Raw genomic sequence first — 16409 nt, forward strand, 5'->3', positions numbered from 1 at the left:
AGTCCCACTCTACAAGTAAGCATGATTTCCTCCAGTCTTCTGCATGCAATGCACTGATGCCACCTTTCTGAGACTTTAGGTGCAGCTCTGCAGATTCAAAGCTCAAATCCTCATGCAAGGCATTAATAGCTTATTTAGCAAATATGTCAGGTAACACATGATCTCATGGTCACATTAACAAGGCTTTTATTTAACTTCAAGTAGAGAGGAACTTTAACTGCTGTTGTAAATAAATGTTTTCTTTAACGAGATTCGTGGAAACTTTATTGCCAAAACATGAGGAAAAGTAAGCCCACAAATTTTCAAAATGCGTTTGTAATACTAATACTAGTAATGTATGAATACTATAGCTTACATAAATACTTAACCTGCTGGTCTACATTTGCCAAGCCAAGCAGTGGAGCAGAAACAAAAGTAACATTTAGTGGTATAGTAATAATTATTATACAGAGAACACAGTTTTACAGTGTCAGCACTTCAGCACAATGAGGGGGATATCTTCCTGGTAGTCCCATACCCCATCCAACAGCCCGCCCCCTCAAAGCTGTAAACCTGAGGGAACCAGTGTACTCCATGTGTTTATGTCATTTAGTATAAGAGGTTAATTATATTAAGGCCTCTATACCTAATCATTCATGGCTCCTTTTAATGTTTGAATGACATAATAAGTTCACTGGGAAACTAAATTATTCAAAAAGAAAAAAAATTCTGACACATGATCAAATCTGAAGAGAACCTCCATTACATCCGTCCTTGTATGAACTATCACATTTCAAAGACTTCACAGGCCAGCTGTGACCTGGTTGTTTGTGCCTGTAGTGGTCTGTGATAGAGCGGATTAATAACAAGGTTACCATGTTATTAAATGATCCAGATAATCTGACTAAACTGTTTGTTTAGACCTTCTAAATCATTTGAGCACTTGCATGTCTTGCCCTGCCTGAAACCATTTTAATACATTTTAGAACTCAGTAATTACTTTGAGTAAAATATTCTCAACAAACAGCAACAGTAACATATCCAAAAACCCTGTTAAACGCAGCTGGAAGAGAAGAAATCACATTTTGATTCAAATATATACATATATATATATATATATATATATATATATATATATATATATATATATGTATATATATTTGCTGTCTGGTATCTCAGTCTATAACTGGTTCAATTTAATAAAGATGTAAAAATATTCTACATGTGTTATTATTATTCAAATAAGAATTTTTCCCCTATTTTTCTATCAGTAGTAAGCATACACAAACAAAAGCTTTGATTTCAAGTCTAGCTTAGTGCATGGGTGGAAGCAGGTGTATGACAGGTAGAAAACAGGAAGTGAAACATATGAGAACCTCCTCCACTTGTGTAATTCCACATCAATATTTTCTATTCTACAATACTTGAGAGGAAACCTCTTTGTTTGGAACACTGCTGAGCAAGCAGCACAAACTTTGGGATTAATGAAATTCCAGCAGTAACATACAAAGAAACTAAAACTTCGATTCTAACACTTTCAGCCTCGCTCTCCGTCACAGAAAAATTACCTCCGTTCTGACAAAAGAAACCTTAAAACAGAATCCTGTGCAGGATCATTTTCATCTTGTTCATTCGACTTTAAACTTCCACATTGTAAAAAAAGAGTTTAACATCATATAAAAGAAGAGAAACATAAGGAACCAAAAAAAATATGGAGACACTATTAAAACATGTAGGGAATGGAGGTGCAAGTAGGAGCTTTCTTTCTCTTACCAGGAGACACTGCCAGCTGAAAATGATGCAGCTTATTCTCATCTGGGAAACTGGCTTTGCATGTACCTGCACACAAAAACAAGTTGTGATGGGAGAGAGAACAACAGTAAATTTAAGCCAGAAGAAGTTGTTTTAAACTTTACTATTTGACTTTGTTTTATCAAAATCAATCACATTCTATATTTTCAATTTATCCCTATTAAGACACAGTTTGTTCAAAGTGTTTTCTCTCGCAGTATGTTGGGGTTTATGCTTTGTCTTTAGCTGTCCCCATGGCAACATATTCCCCCCTGGTGTTCAAGGAGAGGTACTGCATGAAAAAAAAATATCTTTTCCCCTTTTTTTTCTTTAATCATATTCATGAGTATTAAGTTTTTAATCTAATTAAACAGTGCTGCAGTAATCTCTTTAAACTACAAGCTTTATTTAACTCTTGAGTTTATGGGACCTGAGGAAGGGAAACTCTTGAGTCTTTGGTTTAGGCACACTAGATAAGAGATAATTCAATTAACTCAGTGTCCTTTATCTGAGTTGACGCTGTTGTCAGGGTTCAGCAACTATGATTCACCATGGCAACAGGTAAATACAGAGCACAGCGCCTGTTGTAATGTAGTAGAATCATACACAAGAATGTAAATGCTCATAAAGTCAAGTCCCTACATCAATACTACCACTCTAAACTGTATTTGCTAAAATGTGGACAGCACAATTTCATTTATTTAGTAACCCTGGTAACTGAGCCAGAGTTTCAGGTAACCTGTCATCCAGGAAAGTCAACATTTCCTTCAGAATCAGAGCACATACTACATGGTAAGCTCAGGACTTAGATAGCTGATGAATTCTTCTTTTTAAAACTTAAACACCAGTCATAGAAACTGAGAAGCATGTCTTTATATGCTCAAATTTTGAACTATAAAAAGGGAAAAAAATGTTATATAAAAGTACAAGCTGACAGCTAAAACAACTAGCTGTGTGTTATGTGTCAACACTTTTGCTTGCACAACAAACACTGTAGGACTTGCTGTTTTGAATGAATCCTGAGGTTAATGAAGAGGATTTGCCTTCATTTGGCTCTCATGTTAAATTACATCATCCCTTTTGACAGTACTGCCTTCCTCATCATGTAAGCTAAGCAAACAGAATAAATTTTAAATGACACAATGGTTTTTACACACTGTGGCTGCTGAGGCGTTGTATCCAGTCACCCTCCATTAACAGCAAAAAACTTGGAATCAGGTGGTTCTAGCTGTGCCAACACTGGATGTATACGTTTGTCTCATAATTGTAGCAAAAGATCAGAGTCTGTAATGGTGTTTCTTCAACAGCATGACTCATTTACAACATAAAAGCATAAATCCTCTCTTTGTCTTTTACATGAACTCTCATTTCTGTCTACACACAATCATGATCTTCAATAGACTGATATGGAAAGTCAGGATTAACAGCAAAAAAAACGGATGTTTTATGACATCCAAAGGAATACTGTACACAGGAGATCATGTAACTATTGATTTAAGCTCATCTAAGTGTTCACAAATATTCTACAAGAATTTTAGCAAATTACCCAGCCAGAGGTACACTCACCAGCCATATATATACACATTTACATATCTATATATATATATATATATATACTATATATATATATATAGATCAGCAGCTTCTGAAATACTCAGACCAACCCATCTATGTTCCAACAACCATCATAGTCCCTCAATCCCCCGTCGAGTGCATATCTTACACTTTGCATCCAGCCAGTAGAAATTCGTCCCCCCACTAACAATATCCCAGTGCATATTCCCCACAACACCTAAACACCAAGACTTTGTGTTGACTTGTATTCCTGCTGCTGAATTATCACTTAACTGTTTCATCTTCATTTTCAACATGAAGGACACAAAAACCGTTTGCCCTCTTTGTTACTTTCTTGTTACCACTGTGTCCTACACAGGTTGGCCTTTATCAGCCTTTCATGGTCCTTGACTGCGAGGACAAACTCATCAGACTATACACAAAAAAGGTGAGAATGCAGAGTTCACCAAAGGCAATCATAATGAACTCTGCCGCTGCACACGCTAATAACCACCAAACTCCCTAATAAAGATCTGGTACACTTGGGGAAATTCTCATATAAAATCCTGTGCTCTTTAATAGCTGGGCTAGATTCTGTTTGAACAAAGACCTCCAGGGGCCAGAAATAAAACAAGCATCTAACCCCTGTAGACCAACAGCACATGTGCTTGTATTTTGTACCAGAACTGGTTTCCAGAGCCGGGTACTTTAGTGTCACATCTAACAAATGACAAGCTTTGATGAACTGATTTTACAGGACCTTTCTACAAATGAAAGCATTAGTCAGTTAAGTAATGCAGTTACTAAACAAATATTTTTTATTATTTAACAAAAACATCATTTCTGGTCAATCTGATTAAATTAACTCTTAAAAAATTATTTCTGGTTGAACACACACATCTGTGAGCTTATCTTCGCCCTGCCCCAGTGTATTCCTTAGTTGTGGTAACTGAAGAATTTAAAGGACACTGAGAATGAAAAATATATATTCTGTATGTATGGAAGTATATGTCATACTTACTAGGTAGATTGGCTTCTAAATCTGCAACTTCTGTCGAGAGAAAATAAGAGGAATGAGTCAGATGAGGGCTGAAAAGACAGTTTTTTAAAACCTCTACCTGGAAATATCTCTGCAGAGCTTATATGCAAACTAAGCTCCAAGCACAAGGGCCAACACTCCCACACTTCTACTTTTAAAATAAGGCAAAAGTAATGGCAGCTGTTCTGTCAGGAAAAGTTCCTCAGCATAACGTCTAATAGGGAATAATAAAATGAAATATTTTGCATATAGAAGAAAGTAGGAAAATGTTGGCGCAGTGAGACGTGAGATGAAAGGAGTGGTAAAAGTAACAGAGGATGAAAATAAGAAGTAGAGAGTTGTTTTGCTGATGTTGTCACCAGCATTTAGGAACTGTTTTTATTTCTCACTTGTCCAACACCTTTTCCTCATAAATAAAATGTAGAAAAAATGCCTGCTTTCTCTGGGCAGCCTCTGCTCTTGTTCTAATGTGACTAACTGGGGACTTTCTATTGTTATTCAAATGAAAACATTTTCATTTTATCAACAAAATTTGGAACCCAAAGGATCCTCAGAGCAGGCTTTTTTTTCACTTTTCCCTCCCCACAGAGATTTGTCCATAATTTCAGGTATTTACCAGCTCCATAAATTAAGTAATAGCTTTGCTGAATTAGGCAAATAACAGGCTTTTGTAAGAAGAGGTACTCCTCTCTACTGTACCTGAGATGGCAGCATGAGCCACACACTGAACTGAGGACTGGTAACCATATTTTGTTCTGTTTTATAGTTAAATACACTTTAAATACATAGAGGTGTGACTATTTGTCTTAACATTTCACATGTTTATTAGCAACATTAGACAAAAAGGTTGACTGGTTGGTTACACGCATTTTGTAAGTTTATTTTGTCACCTTTTTGCAGTCACCTTTGTTTCCAATATATTAGGGCTACACCAATACCGATACCAGTATCGTGTATCAGTTCAATATCGTGTGTGTGTACTCATACTCATATTCATTAAAGTGCTCCGATACTACAAAACCAATACCAATGTGAAAAAACTAGTGCTGTCAAACTTAACACACTGATGCAAAGAGATTGATCTGTGAAATTAATGCACTTTTTTTAAATGTGTTAACACATAAACCACTAAAAGCCACTAATATCTGAGGCTGACGTCTATGCAAACATGTCATCAAGCTCAAGGTGTCCTTCCAAGAACTTAACAAGAAATTAGACACTGTCAGCACTAGAAGAAAATGCTGACACTGTTTACCAGCGGCTGGAGGAGGTAGAAACTTTATGCACTCAGCTTCAAAGGAAGCTAAAGGCTAAGCTAACCGACCTGGAGGGGAGAAGCAGACGTTGCAACGGTCAGCTGAGTGGGCTCCCTCAGAGTAATGAAGGTCCACAACCTTTGTAGTTCTTTTCGAAACTTCTCCAAGAGGCCGTGAGGAAATCTTGTTTTCCGCACCCAAGCTTGACCGGGCTCAACGCAGCGCAACCCTCAAACCAAACCCGACTTGTTATCTTCTTACCTCCACCACTTCAAGAGAAGGGAATGGCTGGTCCTGGAGGCTCGGAGGATGGGTATGCCGCTTAACCAGGGTCATTCATTCAGAGTTTATGAAGACTTTACCTCAGAGGAGGAAGGAATTTAAGAAAGTGATGTCCTCCCTTAACAAAATGGTATTGAAGCCATCTCACCTGTACCTGCCAGACTTCGCATCACTTTGCAGGACAAGTCCTTTATCCGTAACTGAGGCAGAGCAGTTCATCCAAGCATTTAGTAAACTCTATGATTGTTTACTTGATTAGTTCTGGGTTCAAAAAAAAAATCGGACCTGGAGAGGATTCGTGTTTATTATGCATATTTATAACTACTTTAAATTTAAGTGGTAATCACAATCTTTATTAGTACTCTCCACTCAGTCGTTGCATCTGGTCCAAACTCCTTACCAGTGAACTAGGGCTGCACAATTAATCGGATTTTGATCGTGATCACGATTTTGGTGGCCACAATTAAATGAACCTGATCGTCAACGATATTTACATTCAAAATGCGGCTCTGCAGCATGCATCTCTGATCACACACATTTTCAACCAGTAGTCTGCCAACCATCAGGGGGCAAATGCAAGGCCAAGGCTTCGTTAAGCTGCCTAAAGAACAAGGGTGCACCCCTTTTACAGTCGGCAGCTAGTTGTGTTGCCAACTTAGCAACAAATATTTAGCGAGTTTTCAATCGCCTCTAACGACCTATTTTCAAAAGAGCGACTAGCGACAAATCTAGCAACTTTTTCTGGTGATATTGGAGACTTTTGGAGACTGACATGAAAGAGCGTATAGTTTACTCTTCAATGAGGACTGGGTGCTGCACCGACCCCTTCCCCGTCCAAAGCACACAGAAGAGGCTTCTTCATGCGGCAGAGCTGCATTCAGAGCAGGAGATGATCGTCTCTGTTTCATGACCAAGCTGAAAATGAAACGTACATAACTGCTGCTGGCTGTTCCTGCACTGGCTTACCGTCAGATATTAATGTTTATTAATGAAGTGTGTGGACATAAATATTTAAAAAGTTAAGTGTTGTGACATGTTGCACTTAATAAAATTAAACTTAAAAAACATATTGACTGAAGAATTTAATTTTATTATTTTTTGCTGTTCTAAACATTTTTATGTTGTCTTTTCATCCATTTTTGCCTTTCTCACGGCATCCCTCTCCATGGAAGCATCCATTACAACTATTTATACTAGTGATGGGATGTTCGGCTCCTTTCAGCTCATTTGTAGCCCCATAATTTACATTAACTTCTCAAAAATTAATGGTAACTGTATTTTTTTTTTTGCATTATTTATAATCTATCCTAATTTAAAGTTTAATTTTTCACTAAAAATTATTGTTTGTATACATAGTTCATTTATAATTGGTGCAATAAAAGTACATGTTTTTCCAAACACGGTGAATGATCGTGATTAATAATCATGATTGCAATATTGATCAAAATATTTATGATTATTATTTTGGTCATAATCGTGCAGCCCTACAGTGAACTGTAATGGGATTCATTAGTACTTGTATCGGTACTCTGTATCAGCAAGTACTCAAATGCAAGTACTTGTACTTGGTTTGAAAAACTGTGGTATCAGTGCATCTACAATATATTTATGTATTATCCTGTCAGTTACCAGTTCCTGGGAGGTGACCGTGTTGGAGAGCCCCGACTGCCTTGCATCTCCTTAAATATGGTTGAAGCCTAATTGGACTGGGAAGGGCTGAGGTTTGTCTGATGTTTTCATTTGTTCTTTTTTTTTTTTTTTTGTATTTATTTCCTTTTTTCCTTGTAGGTTAAAACTTAGCACTGTACTCATTAGTTTGACTTTGTTGTAGTTTGTTGGAGTAGATATTTTATTCTGTTCATTTTGTGTCCATATGGCCTAATCAGCCAGTATCTACCTTTCTCTTGTGTCAGTTGGTGCTTCAGTTTCCTGTTTTGGAGTCGATGTTTGGTTTTGTTGACCTCTTTTACAGGCCCAAAGTTATCATCATGAAAATTTATGTCTTTTTGTTTTTCTAAATCCCCCGTCCCTCTCTGGGTTTTCAGCTTGACTCCTGACATTAATATTTGGTCAAATGTCAGACTTCACCTAAGATGCATTGACAAATTATTCTAGGGGTTCTTATTTGTTTACAACTAAAGCTGCTTTTGACCAGAGAAACTTCAACTTTAGGTTTCACCACACAAATACATGCAGCAAAATGATTGCAAACACAATGTTCAAACAAAGACACTTATCCATGCCAGCTTCAATCAGCATGGAGACACAGAGAAGGCAGCAGCAATGTTGACAGTGGCATAAAAAAGAAAAGGAAAACTACACTATGTATGTAGAAATGTGTCAGCGAAACCAGAATCTAAGTCGAAGTGGTCAAGCATGCTTCCTCCTTCGGTTAGTGAACTGTGGTCAGCATTGATTCCTACCATGATCACCTGCTCTAATAAAGTTATTTACTCCTGCTTTATGGAGATTTTACAAATTAGAAGAATAAATATTTTGGTTTAGTTTTGTCCCAGTAAAACAAACTAATATCCCTTAGTAATTTGGGAGTGTGAAAGTACACGAATAAACAAAAGAAAAGGAAACAATTCCTGCCGTGCTGACACACTCATGGCTTGATATGCTCCTGTAATATCTTTGTTACTTCAAAATGAAGAGATCCAGGTACCTTTGGTAAGGAGGCGGTCCCTGATGGAGACCCTGTGGGTGGAGTCTGAGGCTCCAGAGGCACGGCCTGTCTTTCCTCCATCATCCTTCTTCAACTTGCTGGCCAGTGTTAGCATGGCTACGCCGCTGTGATACGCCTCTGTCTGCCCCACGCTGCACTGCTGCTCAAATGTCTGCCGATCACACACATCCAACAGCAGCGTTAATGTTCATCATGATGAAATAACAGAAGAAACTGAACATTTTTAAACTCATAACAAATGCAGTGTTCTGACAATGTCAGTGTGACATTTAAAGCTGAAGATAAAAGAAAAAAGAAAAAAGTCAAATTTAAATAAAATTGGCAAATACAAATTCAAGAAGATAAATAATAAATTGCTACTTTTAGATTGTATGATGTTGAATTTGTGAGACTGAGAAGGTTTTCAATGAAGAGCCCTGATGGAATTTTTATATACCCAGAACATGGTTGTTGGCTATACATTCACACAGAAATCTCACTGTTATTGTGAGCAGGATCTATTGCCAACAGACTTGAATTAAGCCAGACTTCTGGATGGTAGTTTTTCAGATGACATATCAAATTTGTGGTGTTAAATGATTTGAAACGGCATCCTCCTCGCATCACCTCGATTGCATACTGCTTTTCCAGTATCTTCCTATGACACCGTGAAAAATTACTACACAGCTGACACTGCTTCTAGCTTCAGTTACATCCCACAATGTAGTGCTGCATCGCTGCCACATGTCCAAACATGGCCGCATGGCCAAACCCCCCTCCTCCTCCTGACACACGTACAAAAACAGCAATTAGACAGAAATAAATACTGGCTGTTAATATCAGCCCAGTTTTGCTCATCGGACCTATACAGATATGTTAAAAAATGACTAACATCATCCGATACCGATATTGATGCTAATATATCGTGAATCCTAATTTACTCCCTTAATCAACAGGTATCACAGGCTTCCTTCAACCAGTCAGATTAACAATTACCAGCAGAGTCAGTTATTTAAAAAATTAATCAATGAAACATTTCCACAGTTGTTTAGGTGAAGAAAACAGCACATGCTGTTAGTCAGCGAGAACTATTAACATTAGGAAAGGATTTCTGAAGAAGAGTAGTCAAGCCTTTTGAAATCAACTTGTTGATTAGTCGTAAAGTGCTATAGAAATCTAATCCGTTAGTATCAAGACAAGAGGGTCAGAGAGAGAAGGGCTGACATGGAGCTAAGGGCTCCAGGCTGGGATTCAAACCTCAGCTGCATTAAAAACAGCCTCCGTCTAGTAGGTAAACACCACCTACACACCATCATTTAGCTACAACTAAACCAGTCATTTTTCATTGGCTTCTCTTTTTCTTTTGGCTCCTGAAATGCAACATTTTTGTCACAGTCTAGTAAGTGAGTCTTTATCATGCTGGGAGAACCATGGTAAGCTAGCTTCATCCCACATCATGTGCATCTAACTTAGTTGTCCAGTTGAGTAAAATACTGCAGTGTTGCTCCAGTCTGTTCACTCTGCTATAGGTGCAAACTCTGTTAGAAACAGTGCTGTAAAAGTATCAGTTCCACATCTCTCTGTGGTGAAACATAACTCAGATACAAGCACCACTAATCAATTAATAGCGCATATCCCTACTGCAAAGATTACCAGATCAGGTCAGAGACATTTATCTATCAAGTCATATTGCCATGACAACAAAAAGAAAACATTTCTATTCATGATGATCACACCCAGCCGGTGCTTCAAAGCTCTGACACGTGACTTTTCTCATAGAACATCCATCAGAATTCGTGGCCCATCTTTCAATGAGGAAATGCTCTCCAGTTCGGATTAATTATAGCAACATGTACTCTAAACTCTATAAGAGATGCCACTGTTTACAGTCATCACATCAAAAAGCTGCCAGCAGAAGACTCAAAATCTGCTTTAGCAACGTAGTTTATAATCTGGCAAGATGAATGCTCTTGGAACTGTGAACTTATGAAACTGGAGGGAAAGTTGCCTTCCAAGGTAATAGCAAAGAAAATTATGTTCTTGATGAAACTATAACCCTGAGAAAAAGACAGCATACACAATAATGACAATGAAAATGCATCAACATATCCCACACATGAATGACAAGACAAAGGCAGCTGAAAAACTCAATCGTCACAATTTAATGAATTTGAGAGGTGATAAATATCCCACGCATTCATGACTAAGGTGTGTGAGATTCAAAAACCAAAAAGAATGCAGTAAGTTTAAAGGAAAAAAAATTATCAAATGTGTTTTGAGACTTAAAAAGAAGATTTTTGCAGTCTTCCTAACATACACACAGTTGCTTCCTACATTTAGTGACTACAACTGCAAAGCCAAGCTTTCTTCTCTGCTTCAGCCTCGACCTCTCCACAAAGAAAACTAAATATCAACAGACCCCGATGACATTTAAAGTGCATGAGATTACACAAGGTCAGAAAGATACAAAGGGACTGACCTATTAAGTGATTTATAAGGCAACAACAAAACCTTACAATCAATTCAGAAATGTCCGATGAACGAGTGAAAGGACAAAAGCAATGGGGAGGTGTGTTGGACCTCACTTTCCATTTTAGAGAAATTTGATGAAAACCAGATTTTACAAGAAGCAGCCCTGTCGAGCTCTTTATCTGACTAGATGTATCAGACAAGTATGGAGTCTAAAGATGCAGCTCTTTACAAACTGGACACAGAATTCCCTTTGCTGACTTTTAACTGGAAAATACAATTAACAGCAGCACACAATCTGGCATTAAATTAAATTTGTTTTTTTTTTTTTTTAAAGCAAAAGTTGTACTTGAATGCACCATTAAGTCTCAGTGGCTTTGCATGCACAAAACGATGTAGATTTAAAAATTTACAAAGTGTAACTTTAAATGCACCATAAAACCGTGTTTCCAAAACATAGTGAACACTTAGACTTAGCCTACAGTCCTCCAGACTTTTTTTTTTTTTTACAACACAATAGCTTTACTGTGTTTCTGGATGTACTTTGAATTGTACTGGAATTTCTCACAAGTGCTGAATTTATGGGATTCAGTGAAACTGCATGCAATACCCACAATCTTGAGCTGAATTTCAGGTCCTGAAAGGCCTAAATTCTAAATAAAGTCATACATTCTTTCTCTAACTTGGAGGAGACACAACATACCATTCATATTTTGCCATTTTTACATGATTATACCATCAGAAAAACGTGGTCCATGAATCCACTTCCACAACTACAAATTCCACAAACAACTATAGCAATAATGGCTTTTCAGGAAGAAAACATTAATGCAGATGTACAATGCTCATAAAAGTTAGGGATATTCAAGGAGCAAATTCATCGAAAATTAATGATACACTAAGGGTAAACCACAACATAAAATATCTCAATAACTTGTCATGTGGAAGCTGTCATCTTGGTCTGGTGATGTCAAAATACAAACAGTATGATGAAAAAGACTGTTAAAATACACGTTGTAATTGAACCAGGACATTTAGTGGTCAATTCAGCATTCAAACACTTCGTTTTTTTTCACCTTGTTAGAAAATAGCATGTGGTGAAATAAGTACTTAAACACTGAACAGTTGCATTCAAAAGTTTAGAGAAAGTCTAATAAAGTTCATCTGCATAGGTTATAATGTGTTTGGATACATTCTGACATCACACAAAAAAGCTTTGTGTGAGTAGTGTATATCCGTTCAGTTATTGGCTTAACCGCCTCTTGGCAAAAAGGATGAGATCAGCCAAAGGCTGTGACTGATATTTATCTGGTGTATCCTGGTCGTACTGTTTTAAAACTGGCACAACCGACGTATATTTCACTTTCTTGGACACTAAACCAAAATTGCTGGGGTCATGTAAGCACTGAAAAGTATTTATTTAGGCAAATTTTCTATGAGATAATACACAGGGCATTTGTGCTCATTCAAAGACAATGTGATGGAGGTTTGAAACACTTCCAAAACTGAAATAAATTTTTTAGATAATTCATTTTATTGTTACACTGATATTAAAGAAGCACTCCTGGACTACAGCAACAGCTAATTTGCATCCTGCATGTACTCTGAACTCTCTCCAGTCAGTAAGTCAGTCCGATGTTGACTCTTGTCTTATCTCTTGCTCTGTTCCTTTCTCTCTTCCTCCAATAATGTCCTCTAGCAATTCTTTCATGACTCAGACACAGCGCACATTCAAACTGGCCAGTGTGTTGATATCCAGTTGCTGGCATGTACGAAGGATGAACTTAGCCATAACATAGAAACACATATTTTTAAGTTACGAGAGATACATTGTGCTACATAAAAGGGAAAATAAACAGTATTGTTTTATCAACCACAATATCATCTTTAACACTGGTATTGGCCAAAAATGCCACCATCACAGCTTCACCCATGTATAAAAAAAAGACATGTTACAGACCAGTGTGTAATACAATACGTCTGACTCCCCTAAACCTCTGTACAGTTTGCTGTGATTATAGCTATGACAAAGATATTGTAGGAGTTGTTTCAATTGTTTCAGCAAGTCATGCCAGTGTTGGTAATAAAGCCTTAATACACTGCTTCAAGCATTCGTTTAGCAAAATAAGTCTTTGCTGACCCCCTTTGTGCGATTTAGTGAATGCAATTTAACTATTTCCATGTGACAGTGGTACAGTTTCACAGGCAGTGCAGCAGAGTCACCCCCCATAAGGGTACCGTATCCAGCAAAGTGAGGGTATCAGCTATCACCGAGGCCCATGGAGTGTGTGTCACTGAACGTCCAGCTGCCTCAACTGTCAGTCACTGAGCCCCGGGTTCATTGACTCATGAAGAGTAGCTGGTTTATTGGTCAAATGTCGGTAGGGGAACCAAGGAGTTCATGCAACAACACTGTCATTGAACGTCACAGTTGGCATGAAAATCAGTACAGATATTAAATTAATTTAACCTACTGTATGCTACATTTTTAACTTGAGCCTAATTACTACAATAAATATCATAAACTTTGTTATCCGATTCGTGTGGCCTGTCTGCTACTTTGATTTCCGTGAATGCCAGTTGGTCTAAACTAAATGATAAGTTCCTTTATTCAAAGGTAAATAAAACTGCACAGAAGACATTCCTTTAAAGGGGGTTGAAAGCAGCAGATTTAAGGATAATGTAAAAACTTATATATAAATAAACAAGAACTGACCGCCTCGTCACTGAACTGCTTCATTAAGTTTTCGTAATAACTCGCTAACATTGCTAATTACAGCTAGCTTGATACAACAGACAAACTTAACCTCCCTCTCAGCTTGCCGTTACTCTTTTTACACTTGACTGAAAGGCCTTGTTTTAACGGGCGAAAATTTAAGTTTAAGTTGTGTGAAGTGCCAGTGCTAGCTGGTATTAGCTTTCTTGTTATCTGTACGTTATTACCTGCTGTCTCAGAGCTAGCGCTTCCTGCTATAATCATAATCAGCTGTCCTCCGTTCAAAGTGCCGTCGGTAAGTCCAGCCCGGGATCTTCACAGGTAGACCCGGCTCTAAACAACCCGAAGAATTTGGAAGTTGACGCCGAAAGTGGATGGGAACTGATTTTGGAATCAGCTGTCAGAACTTCGCTCCGGTGTCATGGGCAACGGAAGTGCGGGTAATGCCTTTCCTTGTTGTTGTCCGTGTAGACATGGTTGCGGATAGATAGTTCCGCAGGGCTGAACGTCGTAGTGGTTTCTTGTTTTCGAGTTTAAAACTTGCGATCACAGCCTTTAAATCACCGCCACTTAGAGTACGCGTATTATTGTTTTTCTGTAAAATAGACTAATGTAATTATTTAACCTATTAGATCTATTCATCACACTGTATTAAACGCCAAGCTTCAATTTTGTTATTACTATTTTAATCGTTTTAGATATCGGCGAACACATTTTAAAACATACAATATCAAACTTCCTAAATCAATGACAAATTTCTTTTTTTATAATACTTATTTGTTTTTGACAAGCACATACACACAAAGAGGGATATATATATATATATATATATATATGTATATAATAGAATAGAAAATACTTTATTAATCCCTTTGGAGAGTCCTCAGGGAAATTTATATATATTAATTAATTTATATATATTTATGTATATATATATATATATATATATATATATATATACACACCAGTTTGCAGTAGCTCCGCTATCAGAATTTAAAATAACAAAGTCATAGCCCAGGCTTTGATCCACCTAGGAATCTGTGGCAGGATTTAAAGACTGCTGTACACAAGTAGAACCCATCCAACTAGAAACAAGTCAGTTTTGTTTTGAAGAATGTGCAAAAACCTTAGCTACATATGCCAAGCTCACAGAGATGGAGACATACTCCAGGAAACTAGTGTTATTGGTGCAAATGAAAGTTGCTTTAGAAAATATTTAGTTATTCATATATTTATAAATGTGTTTATTTACTTATGATTTTTTTATAATTGTTTAAAAATCTTGGGGAAATTGCTTTTGTAGTATTTTCTCACTTGAATCCCTTGTGATGTCACCATTTGGTTTATGAACTTCTGTTTGGTGCTCTGTTTCATCAACAGAAAACGAAACTGAGTTGGAAACATCCAAACTGACCACAGTCTGGTTGTAAGTTTAAAAAAAAAACAGCAGAATTTGCTCTCTGATCACAACAGATGAGTAGCACCAGTTGATTCCGATGCATTACGCTGTATTTTGCACATACAGACCCCAAAGAAAAGGGTTTGTCAACAATGATTGTAAGGTACTGTAAGACTGAAACAGACTGAAGGGCCAGTAAACAGCTTATTATTAAACAGGATGCATGTTGCATCCTACATTGTTTCCCAGATGTGTTCCCCACTTTAAGCTCCATCCATCCATCCATCCATCCATCCACCCATTTTCTATACCCACTTATTCCAATGCTTGATGATGAGGGGGGTGGGGGGTCATGGTCCATCAATGTAAACATGAATATGCTCTTGACGGATCTGATAAGACAGAGTTTCACGATAATCTAGGAGTGAGTGATTGTTTTGTATTTCATCACCATCTGTTTAGACAGGTGTTGACCCTGGGACAACCCATGCCCCGAAGGACTCGTCTCTGCAACGTGTTGTGCTCACTTAGTCCACTTCACACGATGCGTCACACATTGGTTTTGTTATTTAGTAAATGTCAAATGAGGACAAACTGTGCGTCTGCATTTTTTCACTGAGAAAGTCAAATAAACAAAGACTGGATCAAAGACATATTTTTAAAAAAAGATTGTGCAAATATGAGAGGTGGGGGCTTGCCGAGAGGAAGACACACAAGTAGAAGGGGAAAGTAGATAAAGTCAAAAATTCAAAGGAAGTTAACTGAACATACTGAAGACATAAAAAAATAAACACCATGTTCTTAAATTACATGTAGTACACAAAATGCAGTACTGTTGATCTACCAAAAATGTAAGTAAAAGTATGAGCTACCCTGAAAACATTCACCTGAGACACTAAGGAGAAGCTCTAAAATAATTGTCCCCTGTCATGATATATTTTATTTTATTTTCCATACAACTATAGCAATAATGGCTTTTCAGGAAGAAAACATTAATGCAGATGTACAATGCTCATAAAAGTTAGGGATATTCAAGGAGCAAATTCATCGAAAATTAATGATACACTAAGGGTAAACCACAACATAAAATATCTCAATAACTTGTCATGTGGAAGCTGTCATCTTGGTCTTCCTGACAGTTCTTCAATTAAATGAATAACATTAATTTTTCAGCATTGTATGTCTATTAATTTATTATATTAAATTTACAAATCAATGATGAATCCCATTTCTTTGAGTACTGCGGACAGTAGCAT

General features: G+C 37.3%; 1 protein-coding gene across 2 annotated transcripts in view; it reads right to left on the reverse strand.

The window, feature by feature from the left end:
• The window catches only part of ube2f (ubiquitin-conjugating enzyme E2F (putative)), a 67880-nt gene extending 53672 nt beyond the window's left edge, over positions 1–14208 (reverse strand). The window contains exons 1-4 of one of the 2 annotated variants that reach the window (XM_042002317.1): positions 13982–14208; positions 8570–8741; positions 4346–4375; positions 1753–1818 (exon numbers count right to left, since the gene is read on the reverse strand). In XM_042002317.1, coding sequence (XP_041858251.1) covers positions 1753–1818; positions 4346–4375; positions 8570–8684 — 211 coding nt within the window. In that variant the 5' untranslated portion in view covers positions 8685–8741; positions 13982–14208. The remainder of the gene's footprint in view (positions 1–1752; positions 1819–4345; positions 4376–8569; positions 8742–13981) is intronic. The other variant, XM_042002316.1, reaches the window with a different exon arrangement.
• Positions 14209–16409: the final 2201 nt, after the last annotated feature.

This window comes from Melanotaenia boesemani, chromosome 12, assembly GCF_017639745.1.
Source record: "Melanotaenia boesemani isolate fMelBoe1 chromosome 12, fMelBoe1.pri, whole genome shotgun sequence".
Classification (NCBI taxonomy): Eukaryota; Metazoa; Chordata; class Actinopteri; order Atheriniformes; family Melanotaeniidae; genus Melanotaenia; species Melanotaenia boesemani.